This window comes from Sylvia atricapilla, chromosome 21 (assembly GCF_009819655.1).
Source record: "Sylvia atricapilla isolate bSylAtr1 chromosome 21, bSylAtr1.pri, whole genome shotgun sequence".
NCBI classification, from domain to species: Eukaryota; Metazoa; Chordata; class Aves; order Passeriformes; family Sylviidae; genus Sylvia; species Sylvia atricapilla.
Window position 1 is genome coordinate 8,157,606 of NC_089160.1, and position 16,121 is coordinate 8,173,726.

Sequence of the window (16,121 nt, forward strand, 5' to 3'; positions counted from 1 at the left end):
CCCCAGGGCTCTCTTCTGAGGGATGACCCAAATAAAGAGCTGCAGGCTCTGCACACAGCTTCAGCACCTGGGGGCCTGTGCAGAGAACATGACAAGAGACAGGGACCTGCACACCTGCATCCTCACTGCTGAGGAAGGCAGGAGAACAAAGAATGCATTTCATTTGGAAATGTCTGGGCCACAGCCCCAAAATCACCACAGCTGAAAGTTCTGTTTGGAGAGTTTGTAATCCAGTGAAATCCTGGGTCTTAGTATTACTTCCTCTGAGTGCTTAACATCACTTGAAACCTGGAGAGGGCCAAGAATTCACAGAACAACTGCCTCAGAGAAGATGTGAACCATAAACTGTGTGAAGAGCCTCTCCTGAACCAAGACATTTCCAGAAAGCATCTCTGAAGACAAGATTCACAGTAAGGCTGCCCATGCAGCATGGAGAGGGGGAAATGCCAAGCAAGAGATCAGCAAGTCTTTAAATGTTTTTTAAATAAAAACCTATTTTCTGAAATAAAAAATGCTGTGGTAAAACCTACCCTCAAGAGAGGAGTATTTTCACTCTGCAGAGCAGAATACCATTACAACTACCCAGTGCAGGCTTATTTTGAATAAAAGAAAGTCCATCTTAAGCACTCTGTGATCACCATGGAGGATCTCTTCTGCAGACACACATCTATTTGATCAAGCATCTCTCAAAACTGAGAATGAGGAAGCTTCCAAGATGTTTAGATCCAGAGGTGATGAAGATCCCTGAGGTGATGAAGAACTGAAGAGGAGCACAGGGCTAAGGCACAGCCCCAGAACTCCTGGAGCTGTGTGGTACAGCACAAAGGACACTTCAGACACAGGCACTGAAAGGAAAGCACAGGGAACCAAACCCAACAGCCACCAAGGCAGCCAGCAGCATGGAGCAAGGGATGTGACAGATGCCCTGAAAGTGTTTGCTGAGGCTGTTCATGTCCTGCTTGCTGCCAGAGCCAGCACAGAGCACAGGTTCTCCTCTGACAGGGTCAGGGAGGTCTCACAGGGCAGCCCTTCCCTTTCACTGTCAGCCACGCTGCTCTCCCATGAGGCAGGGAAGGAAGTTAGCTGCCAGCAGCAATGGTTTTCCAGCCCAGTAGGGATTTGCCAGATCCTAATTATTGTTAAAAAACCTTAAAGGAGAAACTGGATCACTGAGAGTAAATGCACTGTACCTGTCTGGTGAGGCCCTATGCCCGGATAAGGCACATCAGCAGTACAAGCACTACATCTACAAACACCAAACTGCAAGTCAAACACATTTATTTCTATAAAGGCAGTTGTATCAGATGGGACAGACCTCCAACACTTCCTGAGGTCACCAAGGTACAGCCCTTCTGATCGATAGTTATCGATCAAAGGAAATAAAACAGCAATCAAGACCGTGCACTGAGAATGAGCTCAGAGCTGAAAGTGAACAGATGACCGTGGGATTATGACACTGCATAATTATGACACTGATTTCTGTTTTCCAACTGCTCAACACAATCATCAAACGCTCAGTACATCGGTTTTTAAAGTCGCATAAACAAGTTCGGCCTGTTTTCCAGAAAATACACATTTGCTGGTTTTCAGGAACACATGGGCGCTTCAGAGGAGTGAATCTTTCAGCAGTGTAAACCTCGATTAAGAGAGGAAGATACATGAAAGGTGCTTGGAGGCCGGCACGTTATCCGGGGGCAGAGCGGAAGGCGTGCCCCATGCAGGATGTGCCAGGAGGGCTCTCACCACACGCTGCTCAACGCCCCGAGCCCGGCACTGCAATGACACTTAATTGCTTAACGCGAGGAGCTGAGCCTCTTGGAAAGAGCCAGGTCGTCATCAAAACAGGACAACCCACCCGGGAAAAGGCGCAGGACAGAGGCCGTGAAGGGCCTCCGCCACCCGCGCCCCCCGGCACCGCCCGCCCGCCGAGGTGCCGCCTCACGGGGGCCGGGCCCGGCTGGCGGAGCACAGCCCCCACTCCTCGGCCCTACTCCCCATCAACGCCGCCTCGGGGATGCCCGGCCTCACTCCCCAGGAACGCCCCCTCGGGGCTGCCCAGCCCCGCTCGCCGGTCCCGCTCGCCGGCCCCGCTCACCACGAACGCCGCCTCAGGGATGCCGAGCGGGCCACGCCTGCCGCCCGCCGCTGCCGCCGCCGCCTCGCTGCCTCCGGCCGCCGCCATTTGGGAACGGACGGTGCATGCGCGGCGTGCGCCAGGACGCCGGGGCCGTGCGTCATCGCGTCAGCGCCGAGGGGCAGCACGCGGGGCCGTGCGTCATGACGTCAGAACCGAGAGGGGCGCTAGGCGGGGTGGGCGGGGCCGTGGCGGCCCCAGGCACCGCCCATTGGCCCATGATAACGAGGGGGCGGGGCCGGAAGGGGAAAGGCTCCGGAAGGGAAGGGGAAAGGCTCCGGAAGGGAAGGGGAAAGGCTCCGGAAGGGAAGGGGAAAGGCTCCGGAAGGGAAGGGGAAAGGCTCCGGAAGGGAAGGGGAAAGGCTCCGGAAGGGAAGGGGAAAGCTCCAGCGGGAAGGGGAAAGGCTCCGACCGGGGAAGGGGAAAGGCTCCGACCGGGGAAGGGGAAAGCTCCAGCGGGAAGGGGAAAGGCTCCGGCAGGACGGGCTGCCTGCGGTGGCAGAACTGCGAGTGCCTTGCTTGCCCCGGCCCGGGAAGGAGATGGCGCCTGTCCCACCCTCCGCTTCTGCCCAGGGACTAAGCCCCCTCGTTTCCAAACGCAGCTGCTCTGCCTTTGCTGCAGTGTCGATAGCAAGCCACATAGAGCAAACAGGAGCAATGCCTTAGCAATTTACAATAAACATTGCTAAAGGATCACCGCTAACGCTTGCCCCGTGTTCTCCCCGCTCCGTGCCCTTGCGGTCACTTCATGAATGGCTGCTGCTGCTTCAGCACTGACATGGAACGAACCATTAAATAGTACAAGCTCACAACTGAAAACAGATCTCTGAAACCTAGAGAAACCAAAATACAACAACTCAAACCGGAATGTTCTGATTTCGAAAGAAGGAGCACCTGCAGCAGCCTACACTTCCCTTAGCCCTCCAAACAAGCCAGTTAAGCACCCTAATTCAGCCAGGGCTTAGTAGTATAGAAAGCCTTAAGAACATAAAAAATGATCACATACACGCAACCTTGCATATGCCAAAGTTTATTTTTTTCCAAAACTTGTTTCATCAAATATGTGGATATGAGCAGTTTTTAAAAAAATGAACAATTTGCATATTAACAAATTGGGAAGTTCCACAATTAAAATATCAACACAGCCAGTCTTGTGCTTCGGCTTATTTCTTAAAAAATTATTCATAGAACATAAATCCTTAAATTTTTTTTTCCAGTTTGTGGCTAGTATATTTTCCACACATTCTGTATTCTTATAAAATGAAGGAACTCACATAAAGGAACAGCTGTACAAGAATACATCTGAAAAAAAGCAACCTAAATTATCATAGCTCCTTTTAAATAAATATCCAATAAAAGGCACAAACCTGTTATGGGGGAAAACATAACATACAAAACAAGACCTATTAAATAAATAAAGTGTGGGCTGGGGTGAGGGAAATCTGTTCCAGCACCTATTTTATCATTGCTCCAAAATGAGATTCCAGCCAAACATTTGGTAAAGGATTAAGCTTCATCACAAGGATACACATCTGAGATATACTGAGAGATGTGACGTTACAATTCCTGTTGTAACTGTACCAGTTACTTCAATCTCTTTAAATAAATGATCATGAGAATCTGCAGAATGATGCAGCAATGTACAGATCAATGACAAGTCAGATACATCTTCAGAGTCATAGCAACACGTTTTCTCTATGCCTAGCTATCAGTAATGTATAAATGATAACATGTACAGTTTCCATTGCTCAAAAATATAATCTTTTCAATGGAAATAAACGACTGATACAGTGCCTTTAGATGTTATCCTTACAATACAAACTACCCCAAACAAAGTTTTCCTTTTTATGTACAAATTAAGCACCGATCCACAGTGCATACTATTCTAATTGTAACCCCCCCATCCCTGTCACACATCAAAATATCCAGCTGGGGATAGATACACCCTGTATTCAATCTTGTACTCAGAAGTTTTATTGTTGTTACTTTTGTGTATGTGGTATTTGCTGTTGGTTTTTTTCCTTAAACGAAAGTCCATTCATTATTTTACCTACAAATATTCCACCACTATGTGCACAGAACAGAGATTTTTCTAGTACACATGTCCAAAATTTATTAAAAAAAATCAATAACTTCTTGGAGGGCAAGTCAAACTATATCTAGAGAACATTAGAAAACCCCAGTTATTTCGAGAGGTACATGTTCAAGTCCAGGAGGCCTCACACAATCCACCTTTGCAAAGTCCCTCAGAAGTCATCCTCCTATGGCATATTCCATGAGTCTGCCTGTAGCAGCACCAAGTCCCAGCAGTGAGGCTCGAGTGACCCACTAAAAGTACAATAATGCAAAGTGTACAGCACACACATCAAAGTCTTCCTCCTTGTGCACACAAACACGGAGAAACATCTTAGTTATCAGCTTCCTGAAGCATTCAGAACATGATTCTGATCCAAGGAATTGGAAGGAAAAGTCATATTTATATACATCTCTCTTCACTCATCACAACTACTGTTTGCAGCTCCTGCAGGCTGGTCCAGTCACCCTCAAGAACAACCTTGGTGTTCAAAGTATTTGTTGGTGGTTTTTTTTGTGGAGAATAGCCATAAAAACCTTGACAGCTTTCTTTTCACTTTTCTTGTATGTTATTTAAACACACACTCTGCCATTTAATGTGTTCCAGGACATGCACAAGGAAGAGGTGGGCAAAACCCAGTCCTGTGCATGTGTGTGCAGAGAGAAAGGGATCTTTACTTCACAAGGATCAAGCTGAAAGCTGTGTTTCAAAGCATCAAAAGAAGACAGGTTATGAAGTTTTCAAAACATACTTTGTGGGCTGTTTCTCCTTTTTTTAATACTAATAAATTGGTATCAGACAGCTTTGCTACAAGAAAGCAGACCAAAAGAACCATTAAAAGATCCAGAGCAAATCACAAGTAGTGCAAGCTAAAATCCATGTCTGAGCCAGGTATAGTCCAGATATTCAGGATGCTCTGAAATAAAGTTATAACAGATATATACTGCTTGCCAGGCATTTCTTTGCATATTTTATTAAAATAATGTGTTATTACTTATAGAACTGAGTATAAGAAAGAGACCTTACAGCTAACAGTGCTAGGAGGAACTGCCTGCTTGTAGCACTCTCATTCTGCCATGAATGCCCAGGCATTTGTAACTCCATGGACTGACCTAATTTGAATACAAGACCTTTGATTGCTGAATGAATCTATGGAATACACTATTTCTCAAAGAAACAGTCCACTCAACACAACGACCCATTCTAAATGGCATCTACTCCCTCATCATGTGGAGGGCAGCTATAGGCACTGAAGAACTCATTGGCTTAAAATTGTACAATTGTTCAACCCAATAAAGGTGGATTAAAGCTTGAAGCCCTTTCTAAGTCAAACTTGAACATGAAACTACCTTGTACTGGTCCGAATTCTTTCAAAGTCAATATACATCAAGCATCACAGTTGTAAATTTCTGCAAGGGTTCATTTTCCAGGAAATCAGCAGTTACAAATATCAATGGTTGGGGAGAGGAGTTTTATTTTGTTTCTTTTTTTATTGATTCAACAGGCAAAATATTTATGATAGGGTTAAGAAATACTACTTGTGCACTCTTTGGACAGAATTAAGCATTTGGAAAAATAGAAGGGTTGTTCTCACTCTGAGGAATGTGCTCAATTTAGAAGTTCTCTACAGGAGAGTTTGACAAGATTCTCAGGCTTATCTGCTTTTATGGTGAGAGTGAGAGATTTCTGCAATTACAGACTCTCCAAAGAATAAAAGACATACTACACTGGAGGTCTATTTATTGTAACAATAGAAAACTCAGTTTTAATATTAATCATCATCAGAAGGAGTTTTTACAGGAGAGCTTTTCATTGCATTTTGCCACAAAAACTTCTGGAGGAAAGGTTGTTCCAACTTCTATCTACTTAATTATAACTATTGTTGTTTTTTTTTTTTTTTTTTTTTTTTTTTAATGCAATCACTTTTTATCAGACAGTGAAAAATACAAGATAAGGCATTTTCATAGCCAATTTTAGTTCTGGAGGAAGATTCTTAAGTACAAAATATGTTCCAGAAGTCTGTACACATCTGACCCATCGTGAACAGCAATACATCATAAATTAGTTGATTTTAAACATTTTTCCTCTCAAAAAGAGTTCAGATTTCTTAATGTAGCATTTTTTACCTTGAAATTACTACAGAAGAAAAAGATTACTGCAGCATCAAAGAAACAACTATCTAAAAAGTTTACACATATTTACACATTTAAAAATAATTATTTTCATATGGTTTACAACTAGGTTCATATTCCAAAAAAAAGAAGCACAAGCTATTCTCTACAGCTGGCTAATCTCAAAAATAGTTGCCAGTTCACAAGTGTGTCAGCATGATTGCAAGGTTTGAGTCTTTTGACCTAATGGACTTTAGAAAGAAGAATTGTCTCTCTTGTGTCTACTGCAGTTATCAACAAGACTCAGAGTGCTGCTGTGCTTGTGGCACTGACAAACTCCCAGGCTGCCCATGGTGGGAGTAGGAACCCTTGGAAGTGCAGCTGCTGGCACCTCTTGGAGGCTGAATGTTCTCCTTTTCCCTACTCCATATCACAGACTTGCAGCCTTGCTGCCTCTTCTGACTTAGCTCTGTAATACTGACACACCAGTGGAGCAATTTGTTATTTTTACTATATTTACCTATGTACTAAGATGTGTCTTGTTGATTCACAGCATTTCAAACTCACATTATAAAGTTTGCAAATTACCCTAAGCTGTTCTGATGTGAAAAAGCTGTCTGATTTCACACAACGTTGGCCTGGTGATAATGCAAGCACTGCTCTATCAGAGTCTTTATTAGAGCACATAAAAATTTTATTGCTCAACTCAATTTCATGTCGTGTCTTGGTTACAACAGCCACAGAATTTAGGAATAAAATAAATAGCTTTGACATTCTCAGTCATCCTGAGAATTCCTAAGGTCATCCACTGATGACAAAGGTTGTAGAGCAATCATGTAACCTTCTCCTTGATTTTGAACATGATAATCCAGCTTGTGCCTTCTGAGTCAACCTCAATAAAAATACAGTTTTCTGCTGAGCAGTTAAAAAAAAAAAAAAAAAAATCAGGAAACAAACATGACTTCACACTGCAGTGACTGTTATAAACAAGAATCTCTAAAGCATTGCAGTTCAAAATAATATTGTATTATACAGGGAATAAACGGTTGCCCTGTTCAGGAATACATCATGGAAAGATTGAAATTCAGTCTTTTCATTTTTTTACCAGTATTTGGTTGTTCTCACATCTTGTTGCTTTGGTGGCTCTACATAAACTGTATCTGTGAAACAAAGATTACATATTAATGCCACTTACATAACAAATGGTTTCCCAGTGTTTCAGAATAAAGAATCTATTTGGCTGCCTTGTTACTTGTGAGTTAAGTCTATAGGCTTTGGCACTTTAAAACAAAACCCAAAGAATATTAAGACCTGATATCAAGTATAATGTATTTGGGTGACAGGAGAACAGTTTCTCCAGCGTGAATGATCTCTTGTCCATGCCTCTTTTCACTCCCACATCACCTGATCCTTCCAGAAGCTTCCAACACTGGTCTGGTGAGCATGACTAAACCAAGTATCCAGCTAATGTCACAGCGAGACTAAAACCTACGTACCTTCACCACTCCTGTTTACTTAAAATTGAAACAGGGACAGAGCACCACTCACCTGAGTTTCAGAAACAGGTGCAAAGGGATTTGTTGGCCTTAGACCAGGCTGTGTATACATCACTGGATGGGGTGCCATCAAAGGAGCAGCTCCAACCTGAGGAGGTACCTGTGAGAAAAACAAAAACCCCACAGAAACAGCTATATAAAAATCTAGCTACCTCCACAAGGTAAGTCTTTTTGCATTTTAAGTATAGTAGAAAAAGACCCATATATACACACACACAGAATAAAGTCAAAGCTTTTAAAAACTGCCACTATTTCAACCTCAGAGTCATCTTTTTCAATGAAGTGAGAGAAACATAGCAGAGTTCACACACTATTGCCAATAATTTAATTTGCAGGATGGTTTGAACATCATAATTCACGCCATGAAACCCACTGGTAGAGACAACTCAGTTTTCAGGAATACAAAACCAATCATGTTTCTTACCATTCCATATACAGGCACTTGAGGTGTGGTCAATGGGTATGTGATGGGAGCAGGTACCTTTAATCAAGAAAATTTAAAATTTTAGAGAAATTCATGTATATTTAGTAATATATATATATATATAAACTCTGAAAACCACGTAGTTTTCAGTACTAAAAATAACCAATGTATTTACAAGAAATTGACTTACATATCCAGGATAGTGTACTCCATTCTGGCATAGCAAAAGGATAAGACAGAAAATGATTTAATGGTATTCAAGCTGGAAATTCTAACTAAGGGATGGCTTCAAGTCCAGTACCATAACAGTTTTTAACTACGCTCATTTATTAAAGCAATTAAAGTGTGAGGGGAAAAATTGCAAGGACAGTAACATCAGTTTTTATGCTTAGAAAGTCACCACTAGTACAACTTAGAGCAGAATTAGGAATTTTACTACACCTAGCCAAATTTGAGCATGTTGCTTGTACAAGCATGTGTGTGAGAAGCTTTTAGAGGGCATGGCATGCAATGCTCCTTCTTCTTCTTCCTACTTTTAGAGAAGGGCATAGGGAAAAAAAAGGCAAGAAAACCTGTGACCATTTGACTTAAGAAGTGAATAGCAACAGATGTTTAGTCAGGTTGATGTTGCCCACTATCACAGTATGGAAAAGGAAAAATGAGGAGCATTCCAAGCCTTGTATCAGGTTATCATCTTCATAAGGCCATGCTTCGTGAAGCAGTGCTAATTACACTAAACCCAAGTGCAGGATGGAACACTTGGCTCTGGGGTGGGATGCCAAGTGCAGGAATTGCAGGGTTAGCTCTGAGAGGCCGCTCAGGACACTGAGACCTTTGCAGTTCTGGGACACAGATTTTAGAGGCTCAAAGCTGAGCTACATCTTTACATCAGTAATTGTTGGGTGTTCCAGGAAAATGCATGACCAGACACCTGGCACAAAACAGCCGAATGCTTACACCTCATGAACACATGAAATAAAAAGATAACGTTAAATCCACAGTGATCAATGGGTACTAAGGTACCCTCTGTGTTTCAGCAATAAAAATGCATCAGCACTCCAACAACACATTCTAGAACACCTAGAGGGGATAAAGAGATTGCATAGTCTCAAAAAATCTCATATTAAAGAGCAATATAACTGTGCCCTTTCATCAAATTTTTCTGTCTCATTTTTTTAGTCCAATACTGGATTTAATACTGTATTCAACTTCTCTACTTCTGAATGAGCACAGTCATGTAAGACAAGGAAAATAGGCATTAGAAGCAAAACTATGCTTATTGCAAAATTAAGTCAGAAGCAGTCCAAAATTCACAGCAAATGTGGTAATTATCCTAGTTGTCTATATAACTGAGATAAACATCTATTTCTCTCTAAGGCGGTTATATTTTAGAACTGATTCATATTTCTGTGAATATATTATGAATACAACACACTTAAAAAAAAATCTCTTTTAAAAGCACAGAAAAGTCAGTTGCCTACAAATATCTCTCCTAGAAATTAAAATTCTTCATTTAAATAACTATAAAAGATCCACTTAACATTTTGAACTGTTAAAAATATAGATTTGCTGTTGAGTATTATCTAAAGTCCAAAGTGCTGCCTGACCTCATTATTAAGGTGCCTTGCCTGGGTTGCAGCAGTGTTTCATGATAAAACTGAAAAAGGAGCAAAGACTGGAAGGAACAGCAGTTTTGCCCTTAAAACACATTCTCTAGATTCCTAAAGGTGAATTTTTGTGTGCACATGTGCGTGGGAGCATCTCAAACATGCACATCAGGAATTTTCTGGACTGGGATGATTTGTTTCAATCCCAGAAGAATTTATGATCTGAGACAGGTATTCAGCCTTTCACTTGAGATGTTAAGTCCTTAATACAAACTTTTTCATTGAGGGGGAATAAAGCATGCTAAAATCTCTATCTCATTCACTAAGATCCTGATCCTGCTACCCCCATTCTGGTATCAAATGTCTTTGCTGTTCTTTATGAATTAATATAAATTTATAAATAAGCAAGCAGAGAAGCAGCATTTGCTGGAATGAAGTGTGATTTCAGAGCACAGAAATTACCATGTGTGGAATAGTGGGTAAGGGAGTTGGGTTCCATGTGGTTGATGTGCTTGTTTTTGCTTGCCAGTTTGTTCCACCAGTAAGTTTTTTCTCTGTAGGCTGAGACCACTGCATATCTGACCTAAAACGAAAAAGCATGTTGTTAGTTTTCATAGAGAAGCAACAGTTAGAGTAAAACAACCCAACAGGAAACCCCAACATGCCTTAATGCATGCACACAGCTGAAAGGTATGAAGAAACACTCAATTTCAGTAATTACTTATGTATCTTTTCTCCAGTAAGTGTGAAGTCTGGAGGTTCTGTTTGTCTTAAAAGTGAATTATCAGTAGTGCCCCGTGCCTATAATGATTAACTGGAGTTTTACATAACTTCTATATAGTGTTTTTATTTTAACTTCAATAAAAATACAGCAATTGCAAAACAAAGTGAGCTACTTTAGAAGTTAATGTTGCCTGTGTTATAGTGACTGACCACAAACACAATGTTCCAATGCACTTCTCAATTATTTCAGATTATTTTGAAATGAGATTCTTGCCATGTCAGTGCCAGAGACTATCAAAGAGTCACGTGAGAATATTCTAAGTACATTTATGCACTTACTTTTTGGATGGAGTTCCTCCAAAGCCAAGATCTGTGGGGGAAAAAAGACAAAATCCTTAAGTATTTTAATTTGGGAGGGGGGGAAAAAGCTTGTTTTGCTTTCAGTAACAAATGAAAAAGTAAGTTTTAAAAGTTCCAAACTTACTTCCTACTAGATTAGCAAGTGAAGAATCAAGGTCATTTGCCAAAATTTTTCCACTTTGCTGGCTGGCTACAGTGGCTCTTTGATTTTGTGGTGGTACTGTGGGTTGCAACACATCATCTAGAAAGTTAAAACCTAAACAAAGAAAATAAAAGCAACTGTTAGCAAAATGCAAAACAAAACCACTGCAGTTAATAAATGACATCCATGGGCCAGGGAGGTTTTTTTTTTAGAGAACACTAATTTGAGTATTTATATGTGGAGGTTCAACATGATGGAAGTATTTTAGACTTTAAAGCATAGTTTAATTTCTTATTTTTTTATGGGATACTATATTGTACCTACTAATCTAAAAGGATCTTTAACTGTACTTCAATAACACTTTGTTATACAGAACAGAAAGACTCTAACCCAGATATTCTTTAAGAGATACACACAGCCAGTTCTGCTGTGCCTCTGACTGGAGTCAGAGGGAATTAATCGCTGTGTATCAAAAGCAGAGAAGACAAATGAACAGGAGCTTACCCCATTAGGAGACATCCAGTGGGCCACGTTCAAAGTTTGTTGCCCCAGAGAGAGAGGAAACAGTTATTATTACACAGAGAAAGAAATCAGTCCCTTTTAAATCACTAATTTTAAAGTGAATAACTACTAACAACTGAGCTGATTGCCTCTTATCAGCCCATCATCACCTTGCAAATATATTAAGTTATTAAATTTCTGACTGCAAGAGCAATTATGCTAAATTGTTAAGTAATTCTTGCCTATAGGGTATAAATTAGTCATAAGGCAGTTTTTACCATTTGTAGTCCTGTATTCTGGTGCTGTAGATTTTCCTCCAAAAACAGCATCAAAGTCCACGTTAATTGTTGAAGAAGTGGTACTTGGAGAAGCTGAAGGAAGAGGAAAACCTGAAAAAAAAAGTTGAGTAATGAAATACACCCATGAAGTAAATTATCACTCATTCCAGTGAAACCAGAAAGTTTTAAAAAACAATAACAACAACAAAAAAATCAAATTACCATCAACAGTCACAGGATGATAAACAGAAGCATATGTTGGTTTATGACCACTAAAGTCATCTTGGCAAAAAGAGAGAAGAAAATAAGATCAGTTTTAAAGATAAAAAGGAAGAGGGAAACCTAACAAGTTTGCAGTTAAAAAATAGGAAATCTTACTATTATAAAAAGGAGGTTTTTTTATTTTACATATTTGAAAAGCCAAGTAACTCCTGCATTCCCCATTACAAAAGAGAAAGGAGGCTGCAGTTTTAAAGAAATCAGCAGATTTCAGCTGCAAGTTTTAGGATGTCTAGACTGGGCAAGCAGAACAAAATAACAGTTTATTTCAACTACAGAAATAAACATTTAAGGAAACATATAATTTACTACATCTGGAATTAATGCACCATTTTCACTTGTTAATAAAAAGTGAAGATTGGCCCAAACCATAAAAAGATTACATGGCCCACGTTATTAGCATTATCATCTCCAGTTGCAAATAAATTACATGGGGTTTGTTTTTTGTTTTTACCACTAAACAGTTCCACTGTTTGTTTGGAGGAAAAAGAAGAATTGATGAAAGGGGTGGCAGCTTTTACAGCTTCTTCAACTGGCTTCATGTCAAAGATGTCCAGATGAGGTGGAGAACCAACACAACCATTTGAAGACGAGAAAGGACCTTTCAGATGCAGAAGTGAAGGAAAGAAGACAGAGTACAAATAATGGGAAAGAAAAACAGACTGAAATGATTAAATATGAGAATCTCTAGACAAAGTCAAATCGTATATATTCCAACTAATGATCAAAGGTAGATACAGAGTTTAGATAGATATTATCTAGATATAAATTTTAGATAGAAATTCTTAGTTTTAGATCAAAATCCAACAGCTGTCTAGGGAAAATAATCCTAATATTGACATTAGGTGGGAGGGGGAGAATGACAGAGCATATATCAAAGAAATTAGAGACTACATTTTTGGCTTCAATAATCTACCTTTTAAATGGCATGTAAGAGTATTAATTCCACCTATTAAAATACTAATATTTTAGGGTGTTAACATTGCCTTCTCTTGGCATTTAAGCCATTTCTTGGACATCTAAGCTGACCATTCTTTGGAAGGATGGGTGAAGAAACTGGAGTCCACAGCTTTTTTACAACTCCAAAGTTACCAACACCTTTTAAATGAGAAGCATATTAAATATTGCTAAATTAAACAGAAATACTAATCCAGGATCTTTTGAGTTACACCTCCTTAGGTTTTATTTCCCAGTATTTTTCAGCCTTGATCTTTAGTTACATTTCTTCTCCCTGTCCCCTTTATTTAACAGTTCTGCTCCTCTGTTCCATCAATACTAAGGCCATGTGTTCAAGAAAATTTGCCAGAATTTTCAGATGATTTACTTCACATTTTGTTATGAATGTTTCGATACAAAATAGTTAAGGTTTAAGATGCAGATTTAATTAAGTATAAACCTTGTAATCTAAGAATTCCCTTATCATGTAGACAGTCAAATCAAGGCATGAGCTCACCTCCCCAAGCACTGCTTGCTGATGTTGATATAGCTGGAGTACTTTGCACAGTTGGAACAAATGCAGGCTGAAGATCAAAAAGATCACTAGAAAGGTTGGGCATGCTGAATAAAAAATGAGAGAGAAATAGGAAGATATGTAACAGGCATTGTATTCTTGCTTTTATGAACAGTCATACCAATCTCATTTTCTCTTATTCGCTAGCAGCCCGTCAACAACAGTGATACAACAAACTGGTAATTTTAAAAAATCAAGTTTTTTTCTTACTGACAAAATTCCTGTGGGTACATCAAGAAAACAACAGCAAAAGGTAACTGGGATCACAGTTTTGCAGTTGATTGTGGTGCTACAGGCCATTGCAGTAATTTCTGTTCCTTTCAGAAAGCAAAATCTCTCTCACCTATTTGTTGTGGGCGCTGGTGCAGCAAAGAGGTCAACAGCTACAGTGGTATTCACACTTTTTCCTGATAAAGTGCTTGGGGATGCTGATGTGGAAGTGGAATTTGATACTACAGAGATTTCTCTTAATCGCTGCTCCTGAAAGAGAAGAGAGACAGTTGGTATTTTAGTCTTAATTAATTAGCATTTTAGTCCTGGAGACCTTTTCTAAGAAAAAAAAATTTAATTATATATAATGAAATAAATATTATTTAATAATATTTAATAAATTAAATACTTAATAAATAAAACCTTCTCTCTTCTATAAAGTCCTAACACCAGAAAAATAATTGAAATTAGAGATAAGAGTATTTAACAAAGCACGTAAAAATTAAGGTGAGACTTGATGTTTTAAGTAATTATTTTTTAATCCACATCTGCCTAGAAGTAAATCACTTCTAGTCAAGCTACACAATCCAGGCTCCCTCCAGAGTCACTCAGCAGCTCAGTGGACCTTTGTTCAGGAAGAATCATCTCCCTACTTTATCAATCTCTTCATGGTTCAATTCTGATGTTCAAAAATCAGTGTGACAGTGTGCAACCCAATAGTAACACAGCAGTGTAACACCTGTATTTACATTAACTTTAGGTTTACATCCCTCACTGCTTCTAGATAAGTTCACTGCATTTTTACAGCACTGGTAAAAGCACAGTGTATATCTTACACAGCTCACACAAAACACTGAGTGACCTTGCAAGCTTCCTCACCATACATTATTTGATCTTGGAATACAAAATTGTTAAAAACATCTTACCTTAAGTGCCTGCAGTCTCACTTGTTCCTCCTCCAGTGCCTGCTGCTTTTCCTTCTCATCCATCCGGCTGAATGACATTCCTGTATTGGCAAGTGTGGAAACAGCACTGGACAGTGCACTGGCTCTAAAAACAGCAATAATTTTAAATAATGTTATTAAAAACCCCACAGTCAGGTATACATCACTTACAGTTTAATCATCGAGTGCCTTATCTATTTGTGTGTCCTCCTCCTCCCCATCACTTCTTCCTTTACTCTCTGGTACATAAGAGCAGACACCCCAAAACTGTTGGGTGACAAAGCGGAACAAGTACAGAGTGACTCCCTCGAGTTTCAGCAGGTAGGAACTGGAAAATGTGGGACACAGCAGTTGTCTTTCCTCTTTAAAGTTCGACTAGAATGTTACTCAAATGGCAGAGGCACAGAAGGCTTGTTTGTGCACTATGTAATAGCAAAGAAAGCACAGCATTACACATATCAACAGAATATTGTGGCAGTGAATCCTCAGAATCTTGGAGAAAATAACCTGAGGAGAAAGACAGCAAATTGGGAACACAGCTCAGCCTGACACATTTATCAATATTTACCAAGTTTCTGTGGGAGAATGTCTGTGCCAAAAGAGATCTCTCATTATTCAGTCAGAAGTATTTTCATACATCCTGACACTGTACTTGACAGAAATAATAACACTATTTCTTTCAGCACAACATATCTGAGGTAATTTGGCTGTTCTGAGGAGGGGCTGAAGAACTTTAATGAGAAGGTTAAGGTAAATTCATGGTCTGAGAGGTAGACCATGAATATATAAATAACAACACTTCAGATAAATACCATCCTGTCTTGGGTAAGAACACTATCAAAATCCAAACATCTTACAAAATGTTACAAGACAAAGGACTTTTAAAAAGTAAAAGCTAAAAAGAATACTATACAAAGTCTCAGCTCAGTGGTTTATTACAGCATAATCAGAAATCTGCCCAAGATACAGGCAGACATACCTACATTTCAAATGTGGCCAAGCTATTGCCCACTCGATGTTTCATTTCTATTTCTAGGAGGATACATTCAGAAGTGAATAAAAAAATCAAGAACATCACATGACTGAATCCTGACAATTGTTAGAATGAGAATGATAAATCTTAAGTACAGGCGTTGCTGTAATTCATTGGGTGCTCACCTGCTGGCAGCAGAGACTTCCTTTGTTTTCTTTCCCTCCACAGAAGCCAAATGCTGTTCCAGTGCCTCAAGCAAGCTGCTGGGTGCCTAAAATTAAAAGCATTTACAGAA

The 16,121-nt window shown here is 39.9% G+C and overlaps 1 protein-coding gene across 5 annotated transcripts in view; it reads right to left on the reverse strand.

The window, feature by feature from the left end:
• Positions 1-16,121, reverse strand: part of VBP1 (VHL binding protein 1) — a 37,772-nt gene that overhangs the window by 6,944 nt on the left and 14,707 nt on the right. The window contains exons 9-21 of one of the 5 annotated variants that reach the window (XM_066334111.1): positions 16,012-16,097; positions 14,836-14,959; positions 14,043-14,179; positions 13,643-13,746; positions 12,644-12,790; positions 12,133-12,192; positions 11,911-12,021; positions 11,114-11,230; positions 10,969-10,999; positions 10,369-10,489; positions 8,300-8,356; positions 7,868-7,975; positions 3,149-7,479 (exon numbers count right to left, since the gene is read on the reverse strand). In XM_066334111.1, coding sequence (XP_066190208.1) covers positions 7,465-7,479; positions 7,868-7,975; positions 8,300-8,356; positions 10,369-10,489; positions 10,969-10,999; positions 11,114-11,230; positions 11,911-12,021; positions 12,133-12,192; positions 12,644-12,790; positions 13,643-13,746; positions 14,043-14,179; positions 14,836-14,959; positions 16,012-16,097 — 1,218 coding nt within the window. In that variant the 3' untranslated portion in view covers positions 3,149-7,464. Of the gene's footprint in view, positions 1-2,095; positions 2,254-3,148; positions 7,480-7,867; positions 7,976-8,299; positions 8,357-10,368; positions 10,490-10,968; positions 11,000-11,113; positions 11,231-11,910; positions 12,022-12,132; positions 12,193-12,643; positions 12,791-13,642; positions 13,747-14,042; positions 14,180-14,835; positions 14,960-16,011; positions 16,098-16,121 lie in introns of those variants that run through there. The other 4 variants (XM_066334115.1, XM_066334112.1, XM_066334113.1 and 1 more) reach the window with 4 other exon arrangements.